We start from the raw sequence: 25,375 nt of genomic DNA on the forward strand, positions 1-25,375 counted from the left end.
GTAGGGTCGTGGATCGTTGATACCTGAAGGTGTCGAAGCGCGGGCTTAGCTGGTGTGGAGCGCCAAGCTTGAGCCGAAGCTCTGGGGTGCCCACGTGCGCGCTGGAATCGAGGTACACCGTTTGCGACGTGTCAGTTCGGATGCAGTCAAGAGCGACAGCCCATTTCAAAAAGCAAAAGGAAGAGCCCGGTGAGAGCGTATGATCGGGATTGCCAAGTCTCCATAAACATCGTCCTGAAATGGCTGCATTGCCGAGATGCTAAAAGTCCAACAATTCAGGTTGCTTGTGCAACATGGCCGAGATGGAGACCTTCTTCTTCTGCTGTGGCAGGTCCTCGTCCACCGGAGGTTCATCACCGAACGAGACTCCACCCAACCTGACCCCTTTCTTCTTTTTGAACGCCGATTTGGGCGCATTCGCTGGAATGGTCGGCGTGGAAGTAACGACTCCATCGGACGAATTCTGCGGTTCTTCCTGATCCGGACCGATCGTGACACTTTTGACGCTCTTGACGACATTGTCGAGTTGTGCTTCCTGCACGGCAAAATCGTTCGTCGCTTTCGCTTTGCCCTTGTGATGGGGATTGTTCTTGAGCAAGACATCTGTCGCTTTGCCACCTTCCTCTCGATCCTTCCGGTTCGCTTCCTCGACGCGTTTCTTGCGGTCCCGCGCTTTCTTCTCGGCTTCTTCGTCTCCGAGACCCGGTTCCTCACTGACGACTTCGACAACGAACCGCTTGCGTTTGACTCGGAACCCTAGCAGGTTCTCGCGTCCTTGTCCGCCTCCGCCGAGGTTCCTCAGAAGCGACAACTTGGTCGAAGGCGGCACGAGGCTCGACGGCGAAGGGAGTTTCGGCAGGGTGAGCAGACCTTGGTGAGAAGGATACAAGGCAGAGAGGCTCGGCGAGGACGAGGTCGAAAGGAGGGACAGGACCGAGTCGGACGCGTGAGACAATCGCGTCGCGAACGAGGTCGAGTACAGGTAGGCCGGGAAGGTCGTCAAGCAAGACACGTTCGAGCGTCGCAAGAGAGAGCGAATACGATGCAGGAACGAGTACAGGTGGTTAGGCGCTGAGGAGCCTGGCCAGGATGGTGATCCGAACGAAGAGATCGCAATTCGCAGTGCTCTCCGAGGTGCCGAGGTCGACGGAGCGTTGGTATGTCTGCAAAATCGCTCGCGCGTGTCAGATCCAAGGGCTAGCGCGCGGTGAGCGATGACCGACTCACAAGTATCCTTTTTGCGAGACGAAGGATTCGATTCTTTCGTAGAGAGCAGTGTAGAATTCCGATGATGAGCCTGTCGAGTCCTGCATTTCGTCGATCTCGAACATGTGCAGGCGAGAGCGGTCTTCTGTGGATAGCGCTCGGGTCGTCGTGAGGTCGAAGGTCGAGCAGTAGACGGTTTCAGCTGCCTCTCCCGTCTTCACGGCTGTGGAGTGTGGGACGGCACAGTCAGCTAGAGATATCTCTGAGCTATGTGTAGGGATGATTGGAATACTCACGTTGAGTGGGATTGAGCGTGGTCTGGTGTTGCTTCATGCTCTCGTAACGAAAAGCAATCTTCATCTTGTCCTTGATCTCCTCCTCTCTCTTGCGCTCTTCCTCGTCTTCTTTGTCGTCGTCCTTTCGAGTCGCGCTCGTTCCTTTGTCTGTACCCATGAGGACCCTGGCGATGCCATCGGGTCCGCCATGCTCGACGGCCGAAGCGACCACAATCGTTTCCTGGTTCGATTCGAGCCCTTGCGCAATGTAGTAGCGCAGGAGTAGCTCAGAGTACGTCGTCGGGTAGTCCTGATTGATCAGGAGCGAGGTCGAGAGCGGCAGTCCACCTCCAAGCAGGTCGTCGATGGTCGGCAATCCCACCGACACGAGGGGTGATGCCGACGATGATGACGGGCGCGTGCCCGGGATCGCAGACACAGTAGAGCGCTTCTTGAAGGAAGACATGGCAGGCGCTGCGGAGAGGCGAAACAAGAAAGTTGCGGGTGATCATGACATCTACCTCGCTTGCTTTGCCTCGGCTCTCGACTCTATCCTCGACAGAGACATCTGGGTCATATGGTGAGGCGTACCGGTCAGGGCACTGGTGTCAGCGATTCGAACGCTGACGATGTTCATGCTCCAGTCTGATTACCGCAACGGCTACGGCGGAGGCGGAGGACAGCAAGGCGGCTACGGCCAGCCCAACAGGTTCTACCCTACGAATGGCTACAATGGACACAGTGGGCCCATGATGGGTCCGGCAGGCTACCAGCGAAAGCGACAACGAGGTTCATCTTACCGCCTGTTTCACTCGCATCCCAAACTGTGCGAGACTGACTCGAGACTGCCTGCCCGATCGACAGATGAAGATTATCCCGAGAGTCCAGGCGGAGGCAACTACAGACGCAGGACAGACGAACGGGGCAATTACGGGTCTCCTTCCCAGCGACAGTCCAGGGGCCAGTACGACAACAGAGCACAGAACGCCATTAGCGGAATCAACAAGTTCAAGGACGCTGTCTGGAAAGTCGGGAACCATTCGGTACGCTTCTCCCTTTGTGCAGGCCATCATCGCTTGGGACATGCTGATCCTCCTCTGCCTCGCAGGATTACGATCCGGTCGAAGATCTCCCAAGACTCGCGCAAGAAGTCGAGAGCTGGTACTTCAAAGACAAATCGGTCGTCTTCCTCGCCTTCAGAGCCGCGTACGTTCTCCTCCTGTGTTGTACTCAGCTGCCTCAGCTCACGTGATCTGCCAAACTCCTTAATAGAGTGTCTGAATTACCCCACAAGCTGCACCACTACGCCTCGCTTCTCGCTTACCTCTCGCTCAAAGCGGTTGCTCCTCCGACGAGCCTCGCTTCTCGACTTTCGGGTCCATCCTCATACCCGGCAGCTCCTGGTCTGCCTACGAGACCTGTCGAATCGGGCGAGGGAGATGCGGCGACCACCGGGGAGGAAAATGAAAACCAGTCAGAAGGCGCAGAAGAGGTGGTCAAGATCAACGTAGGCAAAGAAATCGTCGAGGATCTCATGAAGGCCTTCCAGGCGTTCTTGGACGAGCGAAAGTGGAAATCTGTTCGATATTGCGTACGTCACTCGCTTCTCGCCGGTTGAGTTTGTCGTTCAAAGGCAGCTGATGCGACTGCCGAGATGTCCAGGTCACGCTCTTCACCCAATTGACCTCCCTGCCCGTCTCATCTCCGCTGGTCGCCTCGACTTCTCTCCTCACTCTTCTGTCGTCCTTCCTTTCCGTACTCGACGAGCCCGGGCTTCGCTTGTCGAGGGGAGACGAATGTGTCCGAATCATTGTCGAAGCGTTGCTGAGGCTCGAAGGTGGCGACGAAGGTGCATTTGCTGCTGCAGGAGGACTTGACAGTCTCCGAGAGGGAATCCAAGCATACGCCGATGCTCGCAAAGTTGGCAAGGACGCGTTTGCCGATGAAGAGACGAAAGGACAATGGGTCGACGTGAGTTTTCGACCCTTCTCCTCATGTGCTCCTCTCTGATCGTCCCGCTGTTCCGCTAGACTCTCGAGTACCTCGTCTCGTCTTTGTTCGACACTCAGGACGGACATCACGTGTCTGCGATCTTGTCGCCTCCTTCACTCCCTTCGATCTCTTCGCCCTCGCCCGCTCATGACGAAGAGCCTGCTTCGCCGTTGTACCTCCCCATGATCCTCGTTCCGCCCGAACTCGAGGAAACCGATCTCACGCTGGTCTCGCACGGGGGCAGCTCGGGAGCCGGAGCGGAGAAAGCGATCCCTGCACCTCCGACTTCCGCAGGCTTGAGAGGTGATGAAGGCGTCGGGTACGAGGGAACCCGGTTGAGCTTGCGTCTCTTCAATGACGAGACAGTACCCGACAAGGACGACAAGGCCGGAAACGTCTTGAGGGGCATGATCAACGACATTGTCAACTTGTACGAGATCAACCGCAAGGAAGGCGCAGCAGTCTTGCTCGAGTTGCCGAGATGGGTCAAGAAAGGAACGTTCAAAGATCCGAAAGCCGCTGCGAAACAGGCGCAGGACGAGGACGAAGAGTTGGCGGACGGACCGGGATGGAGCTTGGAGAATTTGATCGTCGAGACGATCTTCAACTCGATCCTCTGCGTTCCTGCCCCGCCGCACCCGCTCGCCTACTACCACTCGCTCTTGACCGAGCTTTGCCGACTCTCCCCGCAAACGATCGCACCCTCTCTCGGCAAGTCGGTCAGGAAATTGTACGCTTCGCTCGGTAACGACTCGGGCGCGGGAGGCAAGATTGGTCAACCCGTGCTCGACCCGAGTGGACTCAAGAGGTTTGCCGACTGGTTCGCTGTGCACTTGAGCAACTTTGGCTTCATGTGGGGTTGGCAAGATTGGTGCGACTTTCTCTTGTATCGATCTTCTCGATGCTTGCGATCGCAAAAGCTGATGAGGAAACTCGCGCGCGCAGGGCGAGTGACATGGAAGTTTCAGACAAGCACCCGAAGCGAGTGTTCGTCAAGCGAGTGATCGAGCTCGAGGTCAGGCTGAGTTACTACGATCGAATCAAGGGCACGGTCCCGGAAGTCATGCTCGAGACGGCAATCATGCCGGACGACGCTCCGGGTCCAGAATACGACTACGACTCTTCAGGTGAGCCGGCTCTTGCTTGACGACCTCCTGGCCAATTGCGGTTTCCTGATGATCGGGAGGCGGGACAGACAACACCCATGCTGCCGCCGCATCGTCTTTCCTGCGCTTGATTCGCTCGAAAGCGTCAGTTCAGGAAGCCGAAGAAGAGTTGAACGCCTTCCAAAAGTCGCTCGAGTCGGAACACAGTATGAGCGAGGAAGAAGCCGACAAAATCAAGCGCGACATGGCCGTCCAGACCGTTCTCAATGTCGGAAGTCGCTCGTTCTCTCACTTTCTCAACGCGCTCGAGCGGTACGTCTTTCGCGTTGTTCAAGCACCGATACGCGATTGAAATTGACAGAGTCCTGTGTAGATACCTCGTCCTGCTGCGCAACCTGACCCCGACTGCCGCGAAAAAGCAGGACCTGTTGCGTGCCGTGTCGACATTCTGGCGTCGCAACGGCCAGTTCCACTTGATCGTCCTCGACAAACTCCTCCAATACCGACTGCTCGAACCTAGCGACGTCATCACTTGGGTCTTTGCGCCGCAAACTCCAGGTGAAAAGAGGAAGACCTGGGCAAACTTGGACCTGTGGCAGACCGTGTCGATCGTCTTGAGAACTCTCGAGAGCAGAACGGAAGCGGGTCGGGGGCGAGTCGAGGGATTGAAACGAGAGGAAGAGACACGCGAAGCCGAAAAGACGGACCAAGGCGAATCGGCCGACAACGCCGACGGAGGTCAGTACCTTTCCTCGCACCAGCATTATCTTTGACTGACAAGGTCGAGGTATGATTCTAGATGCCACGATCCGAGATGCTACGAGCCAGAACCCGGAGATTGCGTCTGCCATTTCCTACCTGTCGGAGCTCGAGAACGATCAGAACCAAGTTTTGGTTCAGATTGTCGAACATTTCGTCAAGCTTCTCCCAGAGGACGTTGACAAGGACGACTGGGAGGTGTGGTGGATCGAGGGATGGTTCCGCGAGTTCTGTCGAGTCGTGCGTCACTGCTTCCTACTCATCATTACCAACCGCAGCCCTGACGGCTGTCTTTTGTTCGTGATCAGGGTCTGCCTCCCAAGGTCAACTCGCGAGCGGCGCTGGCACAAAAGCTCGGGGAAGTCGAGATCCCAGCGAGATCTGCGGTGCGGTTGATTCTCAATGCGAACAAGCAGTGGAGTGAGTATGCATAAGCTTTGTAATGTTATACTTGTATGCGTTCCACGCAGCTCGTCCAGCCAATCCTGGGAGAGAGATGTTTGGACACGTGTCATTCGAGAGAGTTCGCCGACAACGTGATTCACGCGCAGCGCAGGGCGATTCGGGTGGCTTCTTTCTCACCTCTCCGACTTGACTTGACGCGCTACTATCGATGAGGGCATTGGCTGTACCACTACTCCTGCTGGCAGTGATTCCGCTGATTTCGGCTCAACTACCCGACAACGCGCCCGACTTGCCTCTCTCGCACCTCCTCACACTCGCTCAAACCGCACTCTCGACTGGCAAGACGTCCGATGCCCTATCAATCTACGACTATTGTCTCGAGCGAGACCCTTCGGATTTCACGACCCTTTACAAACGCGCGACGGTTCGCCTCGCCTCCGGTCAGTACAACCGTGCCAAGGAGGGGTTCCACCAGGTGCTGGAGGTGAGGGAGTACGAGCCGGCGAGGTTGCAGCTCGGCAAAATTCACGCCAAGCTAGGAGAATTCCCGAAAGCTCGAGAAGAGATCGACATTTACCTCCGAGCAGTCAAGGGCAAGGAAGGCTCGGAACGAGACGTCACCGAGGCGACAGATCTCGTCAGTACTTCTCTGTAGCTTGGCAGGAAACACAGAGAGCTGACATGACCGCGAAATGTACAGCGCAAGCAAGTTGTCAAAGCCGAAACAGAACTCGCAGCCGCGCGCAAAGCGGTTCGATCTACTCCGCCGAACCTCGAACGATGCCTGACGGCACTCACCTCGGCGATCAACTTTGCTCCTCAATCAGAAGAATTGCGGTTACTGCGGGCCGAATGCGCCTTACTCGCCCACGATTTCGACAGTGCCGTCGCGGACCTCTCGCGCGCGTCCGCCATCTCTCCAGCGCTCCCCACCCATCTGCAGCTCCGCATCTCCCTCTTGTCTTCGCTGTTCCTCGACCACGGTCTCTCCATTCCATCTGATTCGCTCCTCGCAATCAAGAAATGCCTCAACGCCGATCCAGATTCGAAACCATGTCGCAAAGCATTCAAAGCGCTCAAAGCGGCAGAGAAGGACTTGTCAAAGTTGCGCAATTGGTTGGAAGCCGACCGATGGACCGAAGTTGCCGTCACGCTCGCGGGTTCGAGTACAAAGGACGGAGTGATTGCAGTCGTTCGCAGCTTGATCGAGACATATCAACAACCCCTGGACCTTGCGGAATCAGCGACGTCTCCATTACCAAGTCCTGAGAATGCGCCGACCCTCGCACAATCTTCGCCACTCCTGACCGCCTTGCTGTCTTCGCTGTGTCACTCGTACATCGCACTCAACACGAGCCCGCGCAAGACGGCGGCAGCTTGTGCCGAAGTGCTCACGCATGATCCGGAAGACACGTGGGGCATGGTGGGCAAATCGGAAGCGCTCATGAAGGAAGAGAACTACGAGGAAGCGGTCAGGATGTTGAGCGACGCGTTTGAGAGGACTGGCCGCTCGGATCGGGAAGTCTTGAGCAGGCTGCAGAAGGCGCAGAGGCTTTTGAAGCAATCGAAACAAAAGGTAAGTGAACCGAGACTATCCCCGATACCAGATTCGAGCCAGAACTCACTGGATGATCGCTCCATCAGGACTATTACAAAATCCTAGGTGTCGCGAGAGACGCTGATGCCAAAACCATCAAGCGAGCATAGTCAGTGGTCTTCCGGAGTGACTCACCTCGTCAGAATGGAACTGACAAGAGGTTTTCGTCTCGACAGTCGCAAAGCTACTCTCAAGGCTCATCCCGACAAGGAAGGTGGAAGTGAGGAGAAGATGGCGGCTCTCAATCAAGCCTACGAGGTCATTTCGAACCCAGGTAAAACCCGCATCAATGATGTCAGCAAGAGGACAAGGCAGAGACTGACAACTCCGTATCATGACGTACAGAACTCCGAGCGCGATTCGACCAGGGAGAAGATCCGAACGATCCGAGCAATCAAGGCGGTGGGGGAAACCCGTTCCAGGGTGGAGGGTTCGGAGGGCAGCAAATGTTCTTCCAGCAAGGAGGGTTCCCAGGCGGATCCCAGTTCTTCGGCGGTGGAGGAGGAGGGGGACAGCAGTTCAACTTCAGGTGGGGTTGATCTCGCGATCGTCTCCCGTATCTCTGCCTCGCATCGTTCTTCTTTTTTATGTTGCTTCCTCGTTACTGTTTGTTCACGATACACTGCAATTCTTTTCGGAAGTAGCATTCGACACTATAGAGAAGAGACTCGCTGAGTGATCGCGGTTTTGGTCGAATCCTACGCCTGCGTGAGGAATGCACTTGACACATAGATCTCGAACGTTGGAACTCTACTCCGTCAGCTCCACTCCTCGCGCTGCTGCTAGACGACTATTCCTATCCGCGAAGAACTGTGGCTAGTGGGGGTTGAATCAACCTAAAGCCTCGGCCAAGCTTCGGCGCATCCATCGTCATTCCGAGCGTGTTCCGGAAGGATAGGAATGGACACAGACTATGATTCGCCGCCGCATACGCTTCACGTTCAACGCACGAGATCTCGGCCCAGAAGACGGTATGGTAAGAAGGCGCAGAGGCTCGTCGTATCAACCGAAAATCGACCGCAGGTGGTCAAGCGCACCGGAACGAACACTAGCGAGAGTGAAACGAGCGACGGCCATGAAGGCATTCATTTGAGGTCGAGCAGGGTACAGGCGCAAGCGGTAAGGGAGAAAGGAAAGGGGAAAGCGTACGTTCAGACAGATGCGAGCGAAGGATCCGAGGCCGAAACGACCTCCAGCAGCGACTCAAGCTGGACGCGCGGCGAGGACACAGCTGAGAGCACGGACAAGGTGAGCCTCCTGTTGGTCGAGAAGGAGTTCAAGAAGCACTACTCATCGACCTTCATATGTCCGTAGATTGAGTTTGGGCAGCGGGAGTACCGTCGAAACGCACCCTCGACGATTTCACCTCCTGCGAGACCACGTCAGAGCCAATCGCAATCGAAACGTGACTCTAAGCTGGCGGTCCCTGCCGAATCGCAAGCGAAGAGCGCTTTGCGACCTTCGCTCAAGTCAAACAATCGCGTCTCAACGACCGTGATGACCGCTCGACAGCGGTCCAATGCATATTCGACCTGTGTCGTACCGTTACAGCAAGCAACTTCCGCCCAATCTGTAGGATCTGCCCCTACAGCATGTCAAAACGCTCGATCGACCTCGAAAAGCGACAAGGCGAGCTCAGTCACAGGCGAATTACTTGGAGACACCGCCGGGCATTTCGACTCTGTCATTGGTACGAGACTCTCAAGGCTACGTCTCTCGTTAGCTCGTGCCTCCGCTTTAAGTGACAAAACCAACAGCACCCACGCTCGGGGACGAGTCAAGGCAGATTCGCCTCGCCTCACAAAGCTTCCCTCGCCCTTACCTCGACCATCTCGGCCGCAATCTACTACAAATGCGCAATCATATCGTAGCGGTAGCCAGAACACAAGTACGCTTTCGGTGTTTCGCGATCCGAATCCAACTGTTCCCCCGTTCGCTGTAGGCTCAAAACTCCCGCTTGCCGAAGCCCCTCATATCGAGTACATTCGTACTTCACATCTATCGCCTCGCTCTCAGAGTATGGCGCGAGCCAGATTGAATTCGTTTCAAGCGCAACGATCCGTACAGCCCGAATTTCAATTCACCACGACAGTTTTTGAGAACCCTTTTCCCCTCGATGCTGAGCTCGAGATGATCCCGCCAATCGGGCAGATCAAGGAAGCCGAAGGTGCTGGAATGGAGAGCACGTTTGTGCTCGAGAGCTGGATCGAAGGCATGACAATGCTCGACCTCGAAAACTCTACGAGCGAATCCAAAGTGAAGGCGTCAGAGATTCGAGCGACAGCGGTATTCGATGATACCAAAGAGATCAATCAAAGTCTAGAAATTCTCAACTTGGAGAAGGTACAAGAAGAGGACAAAACGCAAGTTGCGGACGAGACTGTGACGGCACTTGCGCCGGAGGCTATCATTACCAACAGAGATGGATCAAACTATTCCATTGAGCACCAGGACGGAGACTCAGACCAACAGCCAGAATCAGAAACAGAACACGGACCTCATCTCACACGCCCCGAAGACAGATCGCTCGGGCTCTCTCAAGCTGGACCCCAGAATACACATTCATCTGACGACTGCGATCAGGAAGTGGCCCAAAGCTCGACTCGGGCTTCCGAAGAGCCATCGGAACCAAAGATGCCGAGTCTCGAGGAACTCGTTGTGTCGTCTCCGCATGCGCCCTACAATGCGTCCTACCTCCCGCCTCGAAGACCTCGTCCTCCTCAAGCACTGCATCGATCTTCCAGCTCGGATCGTCCTGTCAGCGACGAGGACGAACTAGCATACCTGATTCGTACGACGGCGACGCACTCTTCCGAAGATGACCTACATTCTCCCCTCGCCCACGACAAGTTTTCGAGCGAAGAGGTGATCAGGCATGCAGAGAGAGGGACAGGTGGCGTCTCGAAGTCTGATGGCATTCAGAGCAAGATGCCGGCAGAACTGAGCGCGGACAAGAAGGAGAACCCAGAGCGAGGGCTAGTGATCGGTCCAGGAAGGAACGGCAGACGGTTGGGATGGAAGCGGTGGGTGCTCGACGTAGCGGAGATGGGGGATTCGGGAGACGACGAGCTGAGCTTGTGCCCGCAGATTCAGCGTGCCGAGCCATGCTAGCCGATAAACAGAGGGGTTGTCCCTCTGAGCCTGATGGTGTCATTGCATTGCATACCTATTCCTCTATCGACTGGCTTGTGCGAGTATTCGGAAATGTCTCAAGTGCCAAGATTAAGCATCCAGGAGGGCCGGAGCATCAAACGGGAACATGTTTGAGCGATAGGTCGTGCTCGCTTGCTGGAGCTAATCAGTGGCTCTTGGCAGAACCGAGTCTTGTGTCGAGACTGTCGCAAGGGTGAAATGGCGATCGGAGAGAGATTAACACGGCGGGCAAATGCACGTCGCCTCAGGGGAGGGCGACACCTTGTCGCCGAAATGTCTTCAAATTTTCGGGCGACATAATGTCGCCCGCAAAATCCGGCGACACTATGACACCGCCACGTCGTCGATTACGTCGCATCACCCCTCAATACAATCGTTGAAATTCAACTTTGTAATGCTTTCTTTGAACGTCGTCTCCGTCGTCGCCAACGGCACCGTCGTCAACGCGCTTCTCCATCGCACAGCGCGCCGTCAGCATCGACTCACGTCAAGCAGCTTATTTAGAGTTGATCCAAAGGATCGTCATACTCTCACATTTTTGACGCTATGCTCAGCGCTCAGATTAGGCCCCGTGAGGCATCCTGATTCCGCCAACTTTCAGTTTCGTTGCTAGCTCGTGTAGACTTGTGCAGGCTCTCGTGTTTCCCTATGTACAACGACAGAAAAAAATCCAGTTGCGCAGAAGGAGGCGAAACGACAAAACTTCGGTTTTGATCGCCCTCAAGAATTGCTGAATTCAGAGCTCATTGGAGCTCTGTAAAAGCTCGTGACGCTTATGATCTCTTGATACAAATATACCATCAGATGAAAGCCAAGACGGCACTCTCGTGAGAGCTCGATGATGCGTCCCCTTTCTTCCGCAACCTCGCGACCTCGTTTGGCTTCGATTCGATAGTATAGTTGTACCAAGAGAGCACAAGCGTTTTGAGAGCTTCACAGGGTTCCGTCGAACCCAGCCCTTGAAGTCGAGCGATGCCGAATGTTGTGGATATATGAAGCAAGTCGAACAGAAGCAAGGAGCGAAGTGACCAGCGAGAACAGCGGCTTTTCGAGAAGCGGGTAAGTCGGAAACGAGGGTGATGAGAGCGCTTCGGAAGAGGTGACCATCCGGAGCTGACGGTGTTGCGACTCTCACGCCGTCCGACCAGCTCGAGAGAAGCTCGTAAATGAGATGCGTAGTTGCCGGTTCCTGGCGGCCTGGCATGATGCCAAGTGATACATGCTCTGTCTGACGTTGAGATCGTAGGCGCGGAATACTCGGGGCAGCAAATCTGACGGTGGGCACGGGTACAATTCCGAATCGTGGAAGTGCGGTGCCAATGCCTCGAGGTATACGGGAGGCTGTTCGAGACAAGGGAGAGAGGGAGATCAACTTGATGTGGAAGATGTTGAGGAGTTGGTTTGCGAGTCGGCGAGAAATGTCGCACGAGCGGTGGAGGACTGTTGATAAGAGAACGACAAGCCAAGGGAAGACTGTACAGAACAACTGTAAGAGTACAAGGACGTCTGGCGAGCGAAAAGGCCGGACCGACGCCCCCGATGAAATAGCTCGTCTCCCTCTGATCTTTCACCGCAGGCGTTCGCTCACTTCTGCGTTCCAGCAATCCCCAGGGGGTACTCGGGACAGCGAGGTCCCTTTCAACGGGAGCGGAGTCGGTGCATCGTGTGCGCGGTCCGGAGATGGCTGCGGTGATTTACTCTGATGAGCGTGCCGTGATTTCGTGGAGGGAATAGCTTTTTCCCCGACTGCAGACACAGCATAAGGAGCAATAGCAGACTACGTTTGCTGCTCGAGGTGCCATGGCGCGCCAACGTTACGGGTCAGAGGCGGCTAAAGGAAGGCAAGGGAAAAAGCGGTGTCACTCGAGTGGGCACCAGCCGGATTTCCGGGAACAGAGGTGAGGAGGGCCATACCTCATTGATGACTGAGCCGCTCACATATGCAGAAGTGGCTGGACGTCGATGCGGGTTCACGTTGAAGTACATTCCAACCGACGTGAGAAGCGAGGTGGGGAAGCCGGCGAGCGCGCGTTCATCGCGATCGACGATGACTGAGCTGCTTGATGTGGGTCGATGCTGACGGTACGCCGTGCGGTGATGAACCTCGTTGACGACGAGGTGCAGTCGGCGACGACGGAGACGACGTTCAGAAAAAGCATTACAATGTTGAATTTCATCAATAGTATTGAGGGGTGATGCGACGTAATCGACGACGTGGCGGTGTCATAGTGTCGCCGGATTTTGCGGGCGACATTATGTCGCCCGAAAATTTGAAGACATTTCGGCGACAAGGTGTCGCCCTCCCCTGAGGCGACGTGCATTTGCCCGCCGTGTAAGCGAGACGACGTCGGCCGTTCGTATCTTACCACCAACCAACTCTCGTCGTCGAAGTGTAAACAGTTCACGGCGCTCACCATCAGCCGGAAATCACGTTCACTCGACGAGTAAAGAACGACATGTCGAATCCGGCGCACTCATCGCTCCCACTTCGGTCTGGAGACCCCCGCCGAGTGTGTCTGATCCGATTGCCCAAACTCCACTTGGGTCCGCGCAAGCGAGAGTTCCTCGTCTACTTTGCCGGCGCACTCGTACGTTGCCTTGCCCCATGTCCGCTCGCGAGCGTCCCTTGGGAGTGCGACTCGGAACTGATGACGCTCTTGATCACTCTGCTGGTCCTGACCTCCAGTTCGCGTTCGGGTGGTGGGCGTTCCTCGATGCTTCCATCTCGTCCAAATACGCACTTGGCGTCTCGGATCCCGATTCGCCCTACGACCCGGTCCCTGTGCATGTCACGTTCGCCGACTGGACTCCAGGACTCTGCGCGACGTTCGGCATGATCATCGTCAACCTGATTGACAAACAGCGGCTCATGAGCGACGACTGGGACGGCAGTTGGAGCTCAGGCGGAGTCGCATGGCGGGCGAGGTTGTTCCTCTTTGTCGGATTCGCCCTCATGGCTGGAGGGCTCGCTGGCAGTATCGTGCGTTCTGCCCCTCTCCCCCCAAATCTGACAGCGTATTGGAGAAGCGTGACTGATTATTCGATCTTGCTCTGTGCAGACGGTCCTCGTCATCAAGTACATCATTCCGCCTTATCCCGAGAACTTTGGGGTCAGTTGGGGTGTAGCAAATGTGATCCAATCCAGTCAGTCTCCTGTCGCTGTTTCTTCTTTGTAGCTGCTTCCTGACTTTGTATCTGTTGTTCGTCTTCAGTCGCCATCATGTTCAGGTCAGCTATTTCTCTGCTTTGTTTTCCTCGTTGTCTTTGCGGATCGGCTGTTCCAGAACTGACATTGCAGTCCGCAGTGCTGTCGTTTTGTGGGTCGCACAAAACTCTGAAGAGTACGGCTACGAGATTGGACTGTAGAAGACGGCACCAGGCACAAAGCACCTGTAACATCTATCACAAATCTATTCTCCAATATTCTCCCTCGACCTTGACGAAGCCGCTGCCATGGGGATCGTTCAGGATCTTTATCTGCATCCTGTCGAGGCGAGAAAGCTGGCAGCGAGCCTTGCAGACTTGAGCTAGCTCGGCCGGGTGCAAGCAGTCTGTGCACTGACCTGTCGTTCAGGTTGGCGCACACTCGACCTTTTGGAGAGGGCGATCTTGACTCGATAATTCAGCACAAAACGGATTGACTGGCTTATGAACCCCTTTACGTGCCGCCAAGGCCCGCGCTAAGACGACGTGCCGGGAAAACGCACGTGCACAGTCAACTGAATGGGTCAAGCATCATGGGCATATTCTCGGCGGTCTCGAGGTGCGTAGCTGTGGCAGTAGCTCTGCAGCTACGAGGGAGACGGTACCGCCTGTTGCCAAGCGGAAGACTTCGGCGACCGTGAGGGAGAAAAGGACAAAGCCGCGGCACAAATGATTCCCGCGAAATCTCCCGGTGGCCTGCTGCACCGGATATTCGGGAACACCTCTCTTCTCCCCATCTTGTCGCCTCTCGCTCTCTCCCTTGATTCGGTATCGGTCATGTTGTCTCGATCTGCTGCTGTATGTCTCGATCTCCTGCAGTCAGCTCGAGTGCGCGTCGAGGTCGGACAGAGCTGATCCTGTCGCGAGATCGATCAACCGACTTGATGCAGGCGATTACCCGACCTTCGAGGGTCTACGCAAACCGCACCTTTACTTCCTACTCGGCCATCCTCGTAAGTCGTCTGCGCTGTTGGGCTCGGCGGGAAGGGGGTCCGAGTGCCGAGATGCAGGAGCGCCGATAGCCGCGTCTCGGTTACAACTCGCTCTCTCCCTTTCCGCACATTCCCACATCATCCCAGTCCGCGCGTTCTCCAGTCGCTGACACATTCTCGCACTCTCATCTTCGATCTTGACATCTCTGATCCGACTCGCTCTACCCGCCTGACCATGTCGCTGCAACCGACCGTTCAACCGGGACAGCAAAAGTTCCGTATCGAGAAGGACACGTTCGGAGACCTCGAAGTCCCTGCCGACAAGTACTATGGATGCCAAACTCAACGGTAAGCGCACATGTTCTGGACAGAAGAGAGCTCCTTGCGATTGACTCGTCAACGCGGGTAAATGCGGGGAGACGGACCGCTCGTCTCTCTTCGCATGCGCGACGAGTTTGGGATGTAGATGAGGGAGAGAAATTGACCGCTTCCTGCTTGCACCTTCAACAGCTCGGTCCAGAACTTCGACATTGGAGGACCTTCGGAGCGCATGCCCCCTCCTCTCATCAAAGCGTTCGCCGTCCTCAAGCGCGCGGCCGCGACTGTCAACATGACTTACGGACTCGACAAGACGGTCGGAGAGGCGATCCAGAAGGCTGCCGACGAGGTGAGCTCCGTTTCGTTCCAGCACGTGAAAAGCCGCAGGCACTAAATACTGAATGCTCAACTCTTCTCACAGGTCATCGAGGGCAAGATTGGTCAAGAGCACTTCCCGCTCGTCGTCTTCCAAACCGGATCCGGCACCCAAACTAACATGAATGTCAACGAGGTATGTCTCTGTGCCGGTTCATCTCCCGACCGGGACGACCCTGACCCGTCCTTCTCGCGCTTGACCAGGTCATCTCGAACCGTGCCATCGAGATCCTCGGTGGTGAGCTTGGCTCGAAGAAGCCGGTCCACCCGAACGACCACGTCAACATGTCGCAATCGTCCAACGACACGTGAGTACCTGTGGCTCCTGTTTTGTCAGCTGCGATTGACCTGACAGAAATGACTTGCTGCACGTAGCTTCCCTACTGCCATGCACGTCTCTGCCGTTGTCGAGATCTCCAACTCGCTCATCCCCGCCCTCAAAGAGCTCCACGCTGCTCTCCTCGAGAAGCAAAAGTCGTTCGAGCACATCATCAAGATTGGTCGCACCCACTTGCAAGACGCGACTCCCCTCACTCTCGGCCAAGAGTTCTCGGGGTACGTTCAACAAGTCGAGAATGGCATCGAGCGCGTCAAGGACGTCCTCCCCCGCCTCTCGAAGCTCGCGCAAGGTGGAACTGCCGTCGGCACTGGACTCAACACCCGCAAGGGCTTCGATGTCAAGGTCGCTGCCGAGATTGCCAAGATCACCGGACTCGGCTTTGAGACGGCCCCGAACAAGTTCGAAGCCCTCGCCGCGCACGATGCCATCGTCGAAGCGTCGGGCGCCTTGAACGTGATTGCTGTCTCGTTCAACAAGATCGCGAATGACATCCGATACCTCGGCTCCGGACCCCGCTGTGGTCTCGGCGAGCTGTCCCTCCCCGAGAACGAGCCCGGATCGTCGATCATGCCGGGCAAGGTCAACCCGACGCAGTGCGAGGCCCTCACGATGGTTGCCGCTCAGGTCATTGGTAACAACATGGCCATCTCGGTCGCTGGCGCCCAGGGTCAATTCGAGGTAAGTCCCTTCTCTGCCTGTAGCTGAAAAATAGCTCGTCTCATCCGAGTCTCTCGCACCCCTCGTACAGCTCAACGTGTTCAAGCCTGTCATGATCAAGAACTTGCTTCAATCGATTCGCCTTCTCGCTGATGGTGAGGCCTCTTTCTGAGCTCAAACTATGCTCAAATCATTCCTGCAGAATGACAACTGACGATGCACTCGACTTGGAAATGCAGGTGCTCGCTCGTTCACCAAGAACTGCGTCGTCGGCATCACTGCCAACGAGGACCGCATCGACAAGCTGCTCAACGAATCTCTCATGCTCGCCACTATCCTCAACTCGACCCTTGGTTACGACAGTGCGCTTCCTTTCCTCGCACCCTTTAGGGGCGTTTGTTCTCGCTCGAGTCCAAGCTGATCGCTTCTCGCATGCGTGATCAGACGTGGCCAAGTGCGCCAAAAAGGCTCACAAGGAGGGCACGACGCTCAAGGAGGCGACGCTCTCGCTCGGCCTGCTCGACTCGGAGACGTTCGACAAGCTCGTCCGACCCGAGAAGATGCTCTACCCCGATGAGGAGTAAAAGGAAAAAAGAGACCGGCCGAAAACGACCGATAGATTAAATGCGCAAACGGATGTCCGCATGCACTGTAGTTGAAAACCCAAGAAAATAAACCCTTTCAATCAGTCATCTTCTCCATCCGCGGCAGCCGCGCATTTGAGGATCAGATCTCTATCAACTTTATTCATTCCGGAGTGGTCTCGCTGGCCGTCTCGGCACGTCCGGGTGAGTCGGGTGAGGTGGGTTTGTGGAGAGATCGATGCGGGACCCGGATACCCCAGACAGAGCGGGGGAAGATCGACCGCGAGGTCATCTTGTACAGTCAGAACACCTTTGAAGCTGCTGCAAGGAGCAGCGAAAACGAGTCGCAAATAGTACCAAGTAACAGAAAAAAAGGAACGCAAAAGAAGCCGATCGCCAGCTGAGCAGGAACCGCCGACACGCGAACGAGTTCCGGCCGCCGAAGAGGAAAAAAAATACAGGCGCCCAAATTCAATATTGACCCCACTGTAATTTTCCGCTCCACCCCACGACAGGCGTCGCGCGACCTCTTCTGTTTGCTTGTACGCGATACTTGACCAAGCGGCTCGCCTGTGCTAGAGGTCTCAACCCGATCGGATCGCACCTGCACCAGCAACCCTCAACCGGCGATCGAGAGCGCTTATCCGGCCAGAGCCAACCATGCCACCTCGATTCGCCTACTGCACTCTTCTAACGTCCGACTCGTACTTGGCCGGTGCACTCACGACGGTCAACAGCGTGCTCGATGTCGAACCGTACGTGCCGCACCACGAGCGCAAGTTCGACGTGGTGTGTCTGGTCAGTCCGGCCACGGTGGGACACTCGTCGCTCAAAGCGCTCGAGAAGGTGTTCGACTCGGTCGTCGGAGTCGAACAGATCATGACCGAGAGTTGGGGCAACCTCGATCTCCTCGGTAAGCGTCTCTCGGTCGCTCGCTCGTTCGGGGTTGCGCAGTGCCACGACTGACAGCCTTCTTGACCCAACCTTCCTCCCCCCGCGTTTGATAAACCCTCCGCCGCTCTCCCGTCTCTCGCTTTGGCCCCACGCGAATCAACACAGGTCGGAGAGACCTCGCTGCGTCGCTCACGAAATTGCACGCGTTCCGGCTGAGCCAGTACGACCGGATCATCTTCCTCGACGCCGATACCCTCGTCCTGCGTCCGCTCTCGCACTTGTTTGAGCTGTCGGCACCGTTCTCGGCCGCACCCGATCAAGGCTGGCCCGATGCGTTCAATTCGGGAGTCATGGTGTTCGAGCCGAGTCGCGCTACGTTCGATGGCCTGATAGACATGATGAAGTCGAGAGGAACCTGGGATGGAGGCGATCAAGGACTGTTGAACGACTACTTCCCGAATTGGAACCGGCTCAGCTTCACCTACAACGTGACGCCGTCGTCGTACTATACGTGAGTCGGTCACAGGTTCCGATAATAAGCCAGACAGCTCACAGCTCGTTGTACTCGGAAATTTGAAACAGCTATGCACCTGCATACAAACGCCATGGGCAGGATGTCAGCGTATTGCACTTCATCGGCAAGGACAAGCCATGGAAGCGAGGAACCCGCGGCACATACGATCCCGAAGCGGCTTCGAAAGACTACTACGACCTCGTCGGTCAATGGTTCGATGTGTTTGAACGGCACTTTGGCTCGGTCCTGACGTACGATGTTGCGGCCCGAGTGATGCCACCTCCTGCCTCGTTCAAGTCTACCTTCACCTCGCTGCCGTCTCACTCGGCGTCGGCGCCGTCCGTGCCCGCCGTATCGGTCCGACCTCCTTCTCCCCCTCCTTCGAAACCACAGCCTGTCCCGATCTCTCCTGCCGTCGCTGCCGGTCGATCCTCGCCCCCGACCATCGCCTGGGACCCTTCGCGGTCTTCGCCCCCGCGCGACGGGCTGTACCAGATGCGAAATCCGCTTCCAGCCGGTTTCAACAACGTGTGGGACGACCCATCCGCGTCAAAGCGACCAGCTCGGTTTCAACCTCCTGAGCAATACCCTCAACCTCCGAAAGAGACCCACGAATGGTACAAAGCCGTCATGCAAGCGAAACCCGATCCGACCGCGGTCAAGCCAGTGTTCCCTTGGGAGGAGCCCAAAACGCCAAGTCAAGAGCCCGCACCGACCGGGCGCAAGTTTGGCAATAGCCCGCCACCGGCGATCGAGACGCCTCAACTCGCGCAACCACCGATGTCGTTCCGCTCATCGTCCTTCACGAACGCGTGGGATTCGATTCCAGGCATCTCCAAGTATGCCGACAACCTCATGAAGCACACCCAGGGTGGACATACCAAGCGATCGGCTTCGGGCGCCTCGACCGGGTCTACGACACCTAAAGCAGGCGGTCGCAAGAGTCGCAGCGCTTCGACGTCGAGTGGCAGTGCTGGGACTTCGGCCACTTCGTCCAATACGACGGTCAGTGGTGGAGGGCGGTCCAAATCTGGCGCGCCTTCTTCGACTTCGTCGTACCCAATCAAAGGAGACGCAAGCAGCCGCGACGGCGATGACGAGGACGATGAGGACGCAGATCTGTCCACAACCGATCAAGGCGAAGACGAAGATCACGAAACGGATTCGGACGAGCGAGACCGGATTGCGATCAAGTTCCGCCGCGCCGAGTCGGGCGGAGTTAGTCCGACCAACACGCGCAATCGTGGGTTCGACTCGTCATCGTCTGCCGAGCGCAACAATCTGCCGCCTCTCTCGCCATCAAAGACCCGCGGCAACCCACTTGCGACGAAAGACTCGCGATTCGTGCCGACCTCACCACGCCAGACTCGAGCACCGTCATCGAATCAAACCTCGCACGTAGCGCCTCCGCCTGTACCCCATGTACTACCGATCTCGCAACCGGGACAGAAAACGGGCGGGCTCAACCTCTCTCTCCCGGTCCGTCCTCAGATGCCCACGACAAGTTCCGCCGGACAGCTCTCGCCTCGTCTGGCAGGAGTTACATCTCCTCGACTCGCGGCGCAAGCGATCCGCAATTCGACTGCAGCGAGACTCGTCTCATCTGGATCTGGGCACGGTGACGCGCCTCCGGTCGTGCGAGCGACTCGCGTGTTCAGCCCAGAAACCGACACCGGAGTTGTCAAGCAACAGGGACTCGCCGCGTTGCAACGATTTGTCGAGTCGATGGAGGCCGAATCAAATGCCGCTGCCGCTTCTGGAGCACCTGCTGGTCAACACTCTTCTCGAACCGCGACCAATGGGTCTGGAGGAGCTGGAACCGCCGGAGCTTGGAGGCACTGACCGCCACAATCGCGCTCGTGATGCTCTCGCTCTACCTCGACATGCCCTCTGGTCCTCCCCTCGTTCTTCGCATCAGCACCCCATCGCACCTAGTCTCTTATCCCCTCCTAGACCTCTGAGCAATCTTGCTCGACCAAAACTACACACGACTCCTTTTCTAGATTACACAAAACCCAACCACATCGGAATGCCTCTTGACATGAGGCCTCGCTCTGCTCGGTATCACCAGAAAAGTACCTACTTCTTGCTTACTGTTCCTAGATCGATCCGAACACCTCTCTGTGTGCTGTATTTTCTGTTGCGGGCTTTTCTTCCCTGCCTCTTCTTTTTCGTACTTTCCTCACCGCCATCTGTTCCTGCCACCCGATTTTTAATTTTGTTCTTCTGTCAGATCTTTGCTATCCTTTTTGTCTCCCCGTCGTAGTCTGGATGAGATCTCATCCATTTCTTCTCTTCTTTGCTGCATGACACTTTTTCGGTCTCTCTCTCTGCCTCCACGAGTATGCCTCTTGGTTATCATCCCCTCTCCGTTGCGAAAGGATGAAAGGTGTCATCCGGACGAATATGTTTTTTGCCTCGAACTTTCTGCAACGAAACCGAGTCCGTGCAAAGATTCGGTCGTGTCTCTTAACTTCTTCCCTGCGGATATCGCTTACAACGAATGGCATACGTTCACCAATATGTGTGAAAAAGTTGAAGCCTCATGCTGCGCGCGCAAGGTGACGATGTCGTCGACCCGGAACCAGAAACGATGCTACTACTGCCTGGAAAGAATATCAGGTTATGCGCATCCGAACGCGGAATCGAATTGTCGATATTGCGCCAGTGACGACCGTCTCGTGCGAGTCGGCACGCGCGGCACTAGGCGTGTCCGGAGAGCGTAGGCTGAGCGGGGAGACTATTAGCGAAGTCCGGGTTGGTGACTTGGTGCGAAGCGATTCGGCGTCGTGGCAATTATACCGCGTTGTGCTGTCCCCGTAGCGAGCTTTGTGTGATCTCCTCGGGCGATTGGGGAGCCTAGACATGTCCGAAGGCTGTGAGGTATGTCGTATCTGCCATGATTAGTCGCGACGTCGATTGAGCGCTCTGCTGCAGACATGACCTTTCCGAGAAGCGTCGAGAGCATAGAAGCAAACTTTATGTTCACTGCAGATCCAATAGCGCGTCCTTTGGTGTCGGATGCGAGACGCGAAACGCGAAAGTAGATGAAGAATACCACCCGCAGGCCGGATCAATCAACCGTCATGTTGAAGGATTTCTTTGCCATCAAATCGACAACGTCCAGCCAGGGACTACAATAGCACAAGGTTGCAAATATCGGGATACAAGCAGGGTACAGGTCCGACCGGACCGAGCGGACGACTTGGTGAGTCGCTCGTCCTAAAGTCATTCACGATCCTCTCAACCGGGACCTTCGCATGCATCACAATGCTGGTGCCCCGAGTTCAAGGCAATGAGGCTATTCAGCTGGTCGGCGGCGTGGCTGGAGCAGAACCCAACCGGAGATCCTTAACTCCGCTTGTCTGGGTTGAGCAGCGACAGGAGACTGACTCGTTCCGTGCCACTTGATGATGACAACAGTCGCTACCTAGGCGACCGATTCGGAAACCGAGACGATGGTGAGCTACGATGTGCTCGTTCCTTCGAAATTCCGCCCACTCGCTTATGCAATTTCTCGGCAGGAATCACTCGCAAGTACGGGTTCAACCCTCTCGAGTTGTCTCTCCGAGCCGCTCGCATCGACTTCACAGCTCCTCGAACTCGTTGTCCCTCCTCTTGCGGCTCTCGGGCTCCTCCCTGAAGCCTCGCAGTTACCTCTCTCCAACTACCGCAATTCTCAAGCGTCCGAATTCGACCCCAAAAAATTTCTCAAACGCCAGTTCGGACTCGTGCAGAAGGTCTTGATCGAGAAAGTGTGGCCAGACTGGGAACAGGCCCTCGAGACGGAACTTGGAACCGAATCATCCCTCGTCTTCACGAGATGGTTCATTCCTCCGTCAGCATCTTCGTCCTCTTCGGAAGTCGCGGGCATCGTCTTCCGATCGTCTTATGGCGTCCTGACATCGCTCTTGTCCACACAATCCGTCTCGACGCTTCAACCTCGCTCGCTCGACATTATTGCGAAACTTTTGCTTCAACTTCATGAGACTTTCAGTCTCGCCGAACTCTACATGCCAACTTTCGCGTCTCCTCGCTCGTCAGCTGCAGTCCAGATCGGTGACGCCCAAAACTCGGATGTCTCTGACGACGACGATGACGACGACATCCGCATCGATCCCGCACGCCTTGCCCTGTGGGAGCGACTGGTGAAAGACCTCGTCAGTGTCCCAGCACGGATAGCCAATGCTTTCGGCCTCGTCGCGCAAAGGAAAGGCTTCCGAGCTGGACAGGACATTCCGAGCGGCTTGGAGCTTGAGTAAGCCAATTTGGTTTTCATTGGAGCAGCTCGTCGCGCAGCTAAGCATTCTACCGTGCAGATCGTTCATGGCCACGTTGACGAGATCGTACTTGTCGCTGTGTTGGGCCCTGTCATCGCCTGATCCGACCGATTTCGTCTATCCTTCCGCCCTGGCCATCCCGCTGCAACCCCTCGTCTCGTCGCCTTCATTCCTCGCGTCAGGACTCCCGGTCATGATATCCCGCATTTTACCACCCGCAGTCTTTCCGACCCCAGCTCGAGATCTCCTCCATCGACAAAAACATATCAACCTGTTGCAGGGCACAATCTCCGCCATGCCAGATCGAGACACCTCGAAACTGCTTCGGAGCACACTCAGCAAGCTTACGCTTGACCTGAGCAAGGCCGATGCTGAAGTGGCTGCCAAATCCGCAGCCTTTGTTCTGTCTAGTCTGTTCGGCCCACTCGATCCCGCTTCAAGCGATTGCAGAGTTGCGACAGACGTACTTCTAGACAAGAATTGCACGTGGGATGCACAGGTAATCCCCCGGGTGGTATTGTTCTGGCTCGAAGGTCGAGAAGATGCGACGGTAGCCTTGCTTGACAAAGTCGTCGAGCTTTGGGGTTCCTCGGAAGAGCTCAGAAGCGGGTTCGAAGCGAGACGGCTATGTGCGTGATCTCTGGTTCCCCTCCGCCGCTAAAAACGAGGAGTGATGGCTTACAATCCTCCTCGGCCGCCTTGCAGACCTTACTGCTCTCGTCTTGGTGCTGGTCGTGTCCCTCCCGCGGATGCATAAATCGATCATTGCGCTCTCAAAGTCTCCCTTGTTCCTCAATGCCGTCTCGTCGTCCTTGTCGACTATCTCACCTCTCTCCCGCCTCCTCGGCATGCTCGTTGCCGAGTTTGTTTCGAACCGTTCCATCGACCCTCAAACAGGCGTTCAGCCTCTCGATTTTGGAACCATATGGGACGGACAAGACGAAGCGAAAATCAAGATCCGGGATCTTCGAGAGTTGGTGTCCCAAGTCGAGAGCGGTTCGAGCGGCGAGGGTTGGAAGGAATTGCTCAAACAAGTCTACGTAGATCGAGTTGCCGAGATTCTCTGGTCGAAACCTCGGACGAGACACAACAGCAAACCGGTCCAAGCGACTTCGATCGAGGAACCAGTTCAACCGCTGCCAAAACGACCCCTGATCTCGATCATCAATGCGGACGACGAGGACGACGATGCGGCGCTTCCAGCTTACCCTCTCCCGCCTGCGGCTTCCGAAGCGACGATTGAGGCATTGTCATCTTCTGATCCATCGCTGTACCGATCGGCATACTCGGCTACCTCGACACATCCCTCGCAATCCCGGAGAAGAGGACAACTGAGACCTCCCGTGTACATTTTCGAGTTGACCGAGTACCTGAGGGGTAAAGATCCAGATGGTCTCTCGAGCGGACAAAACAAGGAGGAAGCCGATCAGGAAGCAGAACGAGTCGAGATGGGCCTCAAACAAGGTGAAGCGCTGATCAGGAGGAAAGCGGGCTGGGGTAACGAGCTGAGTGAGTTGTTTCGCAATGTCCTGATCGAAAAGCCTTTAGTTGACGATCCGAATGTTCCAGAGGAGAATGCGGTCAATCTCGCGATCGCCCTCATGTCGCTCCAGGACAACTACGAGCTCGATCAATTTGAACAGCTCAGACAGAATCTACTCGTCGCACTGATCAGCAGCTGTCCAATCCAGGTCGCGCCGTAAGCATGAGCTTGATCTTGAGCCGCTTCTTTGAAGTTGAGACTCAGCATCTGTTTGTCATCGCAGCTGCGTGATTGAACAGTATTTCATGCCATCCTACTCGATCTCGCAACTCGACACATTCCTCACTTCCCTAGCTCTTGCTGCACGGGAAATTGCAAACTTGCCGATCCCTTCCATCAATCTGGCGCCCAAGCCTGCGTCCTCGCCAGAAGCCCTCTTTCCATCAAAACAGCTCCCTCCAGCGTTGCATCGCCGCCTTCTCGCATCACAGCAGCCTACAAACCAACTACAACTTCTCGCGGCTGACCTGACCAACCTCGCGCTGACCGATGCACGCGAAGACGCCGAAACGTCTCTACCTGGAGCCGCTAAGGAGAAGCTTCTCTCGGTTCGCAAGTTCAACACCAAGTCGGCTGCGCTCTCGCGGAATCAAACCAACGAAAATTCAACTCTAACCTACACCTCGATCTGTGCCGAAACCTTTATCCTGCCTCTGTTGAACCGGTTCTGGCTGTACCTGCGCGACACGGCGACCTTGACTCTGTACAGTTCGGATTCGAACACGGCGAAAGGTCCGTACGGTGGAGGAGCATCATCGACTCCGATCCTACAGCCTCTCTTGCTCTCAAAGTACCTCGCAACCGTTTCGATCCTTCTGCACGCGGCTCGACATGCTCCAACGTTCCTCGCGGTCCTGGCGCCCGAAGCGCTCGCGTTGGTCGTCTCGCTACGACCTCCAGTCGATTCGGACCACTCGAATCGCGCAAGTTTGGCAGATGAACCAGGATTGGCCGATCTCGACCTCGTCCTCGCGGGAGAGATGGAACTCATCCTGTTGATCTTGTCGACATCGTACTCGATCGATGCGGGACACACGTTGACTCAGTCTTCGTTTGAACTCTTGTCCGAGACACAAAGTTGGGCCGAAGAAGTGTTTGAGCAGGAAGAGACCAAGAGTGGTGGCGCTGCGATCGGAAGGTCAGGAAGAGCCGCTGCAGGTATCTTGTTGAGACTCGAGGAGATTCTCGGGAGATGGAGAGGACGAGTTGGATGGGAGTAGCCCTCTGTAATTTCAGCACAG

The 25,375-nt window shown here is 56.0% G+C and overlaps 8 protein-coding genes across 8 annotated transcripts; 7 read left to right on the forward strand and 1 right to left on the reverse strand.

Annotated features, from left to right (window-relative positions):
* Window positions 1-259: 259 nt before the first annotated feature.
* ELP4 (Elongator subunit ELP4) lies at window positions 260-1,947 on the reverse strand (the record flags this gene model as incomplete). The annotated part of the gene is made up of 3 exons (XM_076676688.1): window positions 260-1,163; window positions 1,228-1,429; window positions 1,503-1,947. 3 exons carry the CDS (start codon window positions 1,945-1,947, stop codon window positions 260-262), a joined length of 1,551 nt encoding a protein of 516 aa, XP_076536147.1.
* Window positions 1,948-2,058: 111 nt separating this feature from the next.
* STO1 (Sto1p) lies at window positions 2,059-5,772 on the forward strand (the record flags this gene model as incomplete). The annotated part of the gene is made up of 11 exons (XM_076676689.1): window positions 2,059-2,061; window positions 2,126-2,524; window positions 2,590-2,687; window positions 2,754-3,072; window positions 3,144-3,452; window positions 3,512-4,344; window positions 4,419-4,600; window positions 4,669-4,891; window positions 4,953-5,317; window positions 5,379-5,578; window positions 5,647-5,772. 11 exons carry the CDS (start codon window positions 2,059-2,061, stop codon window positions 5,770-5,772), a joined length of 3,057 nt encoding a protein of 1,018 aa, XP_076536148.1.
* Window positions 5,773-5,951: 179 nt separating this feature from the next.
* JCM15063_005934 (uncharacterized protein) lies at window positions 5,952-7,879 on the forward strand (the record flags this gene model as incomplete). Its single annotated transcript, XM_076676690.1, has 5 exons — window positions 5,952-6,380; window positions 6,444-7,319; window positions 7,388-7,449; window positions 7,517-7,614; window positions 7,686-7,879. The coding sequence occupies 5 exons, from the start codon at window positions 5,952-5,954 to the stop codon at window positions 7,877-7,879; spliced, it is 1,659 nt and encodes a 552-aa protein (XP_076536149.1).
* Window positions 7,880-9,470: 1,591 nt separating this feature from the next.
* JCM15063_005935 (uncharacterized protein) lies at window positions 9,471-10,451 on the forward strand (the record flags this gene model as incomplete). Its single annotated transcript, XM_076676691.1, has 1 exon — window positions 9,471-10,451. The coding sequence occupies one exon, from the start codon at window positions 9,471-9,473 to the stop codon at window positions 10,449-10,451; it is 981 nt and encodes a 326-aa protein (XP_076536150.1).
* A 2,498-nt stretch (window positions 10,452-12,949) lies between these two features.
* VPS68 (Vps68p) lies at window positions 12,950-13,859 on the forward strand (the record flags this gene model as incomplete). Its single annotated transcript, XM_076676692.1, has 5 exons — window positions 12,950-13,081; window positions 13,180-13,473; window positions 13,553-13,637; window positions 13,706-13,721; window positions 13,778-13,859. 5 exons carry the CDS (start codon window positions 12,950-12,952, stop codon window positions 13,857-13,859), a joined length of 609 nt encoding a protein of 202 aa, XP_076536151.1.
* Window positions 13,860-14,497: 638 nt separating this feature from the next.
* On the forward strand, window positions 14,498-16,903 carry FUM1 (fumarase FUM1; the record flags this gene model as incomplete). Its single annotated transcript, XM_076676693.1, has 9 exons — window positions 14,498-14,650; window positions 14,898-14,977; window positions 15,140-15,296; window positions 15,369-15,458; window positions 15,527-15,630; window positions 15,698-16,340; window positions 16,411-16,474; window positions 16,559-16,681; window positions 16,764-16,903. 9 exons carry the CDS (start codon window positions 14,498-14,500, stop codon window positions 16,901-16,903), a joined length of 1,554 nt encoding a protein of 517 aa, XP_076536152.1.
* A 660-nt stretch (window positions 16,904-17,563) lies between these two features.
* JCM15063_005938 (glycosyltransferase family 8 protein) lies at window positions 17,564-20,153 on the forward strand (the record flags this gene model as incomplete). Its single annotated transcript, XM_076676694.1, has 3 exons — window positions 17,564-17,816; window positions 17,963-18,308; window positions 18,380-20,153. 3 exons carry the CDS (start codon window positions 17,564-17,566, stop codon window positions 20,151-20,153), a joined length of 2,373 nt encoding a protein of 790 aa, XP_076536153.1.
* Window positions 20,154-21,769: 1,616 nt separating this feature from the next.
* TEL2 (Tel2p) lies at window positions 21,770-25,354 on the forward strand (the record flags this gene model as incomplete). The annotated part of the gene is made up of 5 exons (XM_076676695.1): window positions 21,770-22,569; window positions 22,631-23,220; window positions 23,297-24,100; window positions 24,161-24,290; window positions 24,358-25,354. The coding sequence occupies 5 exons, from the start codon at window positions 21,770-21,772 to the stop codon at window positions 25,352-25,354; spliced, it is 3,321 nt and encodes a 1,106-aa protein (XP_076536154.1).
* Window positions 25,355-25,375: the final 21 nt, after the last annotated feature.

Source organism: Sporobolomyces koalae, assembly GCF_050403365.1.
Source record: "Sporobolomyces koalae JCM15063 DNA, S_koalae_JCM15063T_v1_ctg5, whole genome shotgun sequence".
Classification (NCBI taxonomy): domain Eukaryota; kingdom Fungi; phylum Basidiomycota; class Microbotryomycetes; order Sporidiobolales; family Sporidiobolaceae; genus Sporobolomyces; species Sporobolomyces koalae.